We start from the raw sequence: 1,617 nt of genomic DNA, 5'->3' as shown, positions 1-1,617 counted from the left end.
CTGAGGTAGCGAAAGCCACGGGGCGAGACAAGATACTCGCGCGGGTGCTCGACTGGTTGGTAAGGGGCTGGCCAGTGGGAAAACTAGCTGCCCACAAGGGGTGTCTTCTATGGGGCAGCAGGGTGGTGGTGCCCCCCCCCCGCTACAGAGGCAAGTGCTAGAGTCCCTCCATGAAACTCATCCAGGAATTGTTAGGATGAAGGTCTTAGCACGTAGCTACGTCTGGTGGCCAGGGATGGACGAGGAGATAGAGGGTTGGGTCCGGAAGTGTAGAGCGTGCCAAGAATCCCAACCCGAACCACCAAGCGCCCCCGCACAACGCTGGGAAACTAACAGGAAACCGTGGTCGAGGCTTCACGTCGACTTCACGGGGCCCTTCCATGGTCAAATATTCTTCATCTTGGTGGACGCATACACCAAGTGGCTAGAAGTCATCCTGGTAGCGTCCACCTCCATGGTGGCGGCAATCCGGGCGTTGCGCAAAGTCCTGAGCACGCACGGAATCCCGGACACCATCGTCTCGGACAACGGAACCGCCTTTACCTCCAGGGAATTCCAGGAGTTCCTACAGAGGTACTTAATTCGGCACATATGGTCCGCCCCATTCCACCCGGCCACAAACGGCCAAGCGGAGCAAATGGTGCGCACCACAAAGGAAGCCTTGGGCCGCATAGTGCAAGGGGACTGGGACCACCATTTAGCCGCCTTCCTGTTCGACAACAAGATAACCCCCAACCTCGTCACAGGGGTAAGCCCGGCGGAATTACTAATGGGGCGCAAGCTTATCACGAGACTGGATAGGCTACACCCCGACCGGGCCTCGGACATCCGCGGGTCCCCTGAGATCAGGGAAGCGGCCAGGAGATTCTTCTCGGGAGACCTGAGTGGGTAGCGGGACGGGTGCTGTGTGTCATAGGGCCCCGCCACTACAATGTAACCACAGAGGAGGGCCAAATCTTGCGGAGGCACATTGACCAAATGCGCCGCCGCACCCTGCCAGATGAACCGGCCGTGCAGGACGGCGAGGACCCCGCCGCCACGACGAACGGCCCCACCAACCGTTCTGACCAAGCGGGTAGCGGAGCCACACCGAAACGAAGAGGACAACCACACGGCCAGAGCCCCGGCCGAACTGGAGGGCGCGAGCAGCCATAGGCCGGTGGTTCCCTCACGCGGGGAACCCACCGCCCCGTCCGCCACAGCAGCCGGGCCCCTGACAGAGCCGGTGGCCGCACCAACCCCCCAAGGGTTCCCCCGGAGGTCGACCAGGGTGCGCACAGCTCCCGCTTACTTGAAGGATTATGTGTCCTGAGCTAAGGGGGGATGAGTGTTATGTATTGACTTAAGATGGTACCGCATGGTGAGCCCTACAGAAGGCGACCCCTGGGTCCCCGGATGTAGCTCGCCTGTCGCTCCACCCACCAAGACCTGTGGCGGGAAGTTTGGACTGACCAGGATTGGCCTGGTCAACCAGGGGGGCTGTCCAGGCGATGTATATAAGCGGGGCCCAGCCCGCGTGTTCTTTTGTCTGGTAATGTACTCCCAATAAAGAATGTTGCCTTCAAACCGTCTCGGTTCTCAGTACATTACAGGCTACACTCCCCTGATGTAGCCAAT

The 1,617-nt window shown here is 60.1% G+C and overlaps 1 protein-coding gene across 1 annotated transcript; it reads left to right on the top strand.

The window, feature by feature from the left end:
* The first annotated feature begins 235 nt into the window (after nt 1-235).
* On the top strand, nt 236-892 carry LOC132569074 (uncharacterized protein K02A2.6-like). The gene has a single exon (XM_060235257.1). It carries the CDS (start codon nt 236-238, stop codon nt 890-892), a length of 657 nt encoding a protein of 218 aa, XP_060091240.1.
* Nucleotides 893-1,617: the final 725 nt, after the last annotated feature.

This window comes from Heteronotia binoei, chromosome 3 (genome assembly GCF_032191835.1).
Source record: "Heteronotia binoei isolate CCM8104 ecotype False Entrance Well chromosome 3, APGP_CSIRO_Hbin_v1, whole genome shotgun sequence".
Lineage (NCBI taxonomy): Eukaryota > Metazoa > Chordata > Lepidosauria > Squamata > Gekkonidae > Heteronotia > Heteronotia binoei.
The sequence above is the reverse complement of the archived record's forward strand: the minus strand, read 5'-3'. Positions and strand labels throughout refer to the sequence as shown.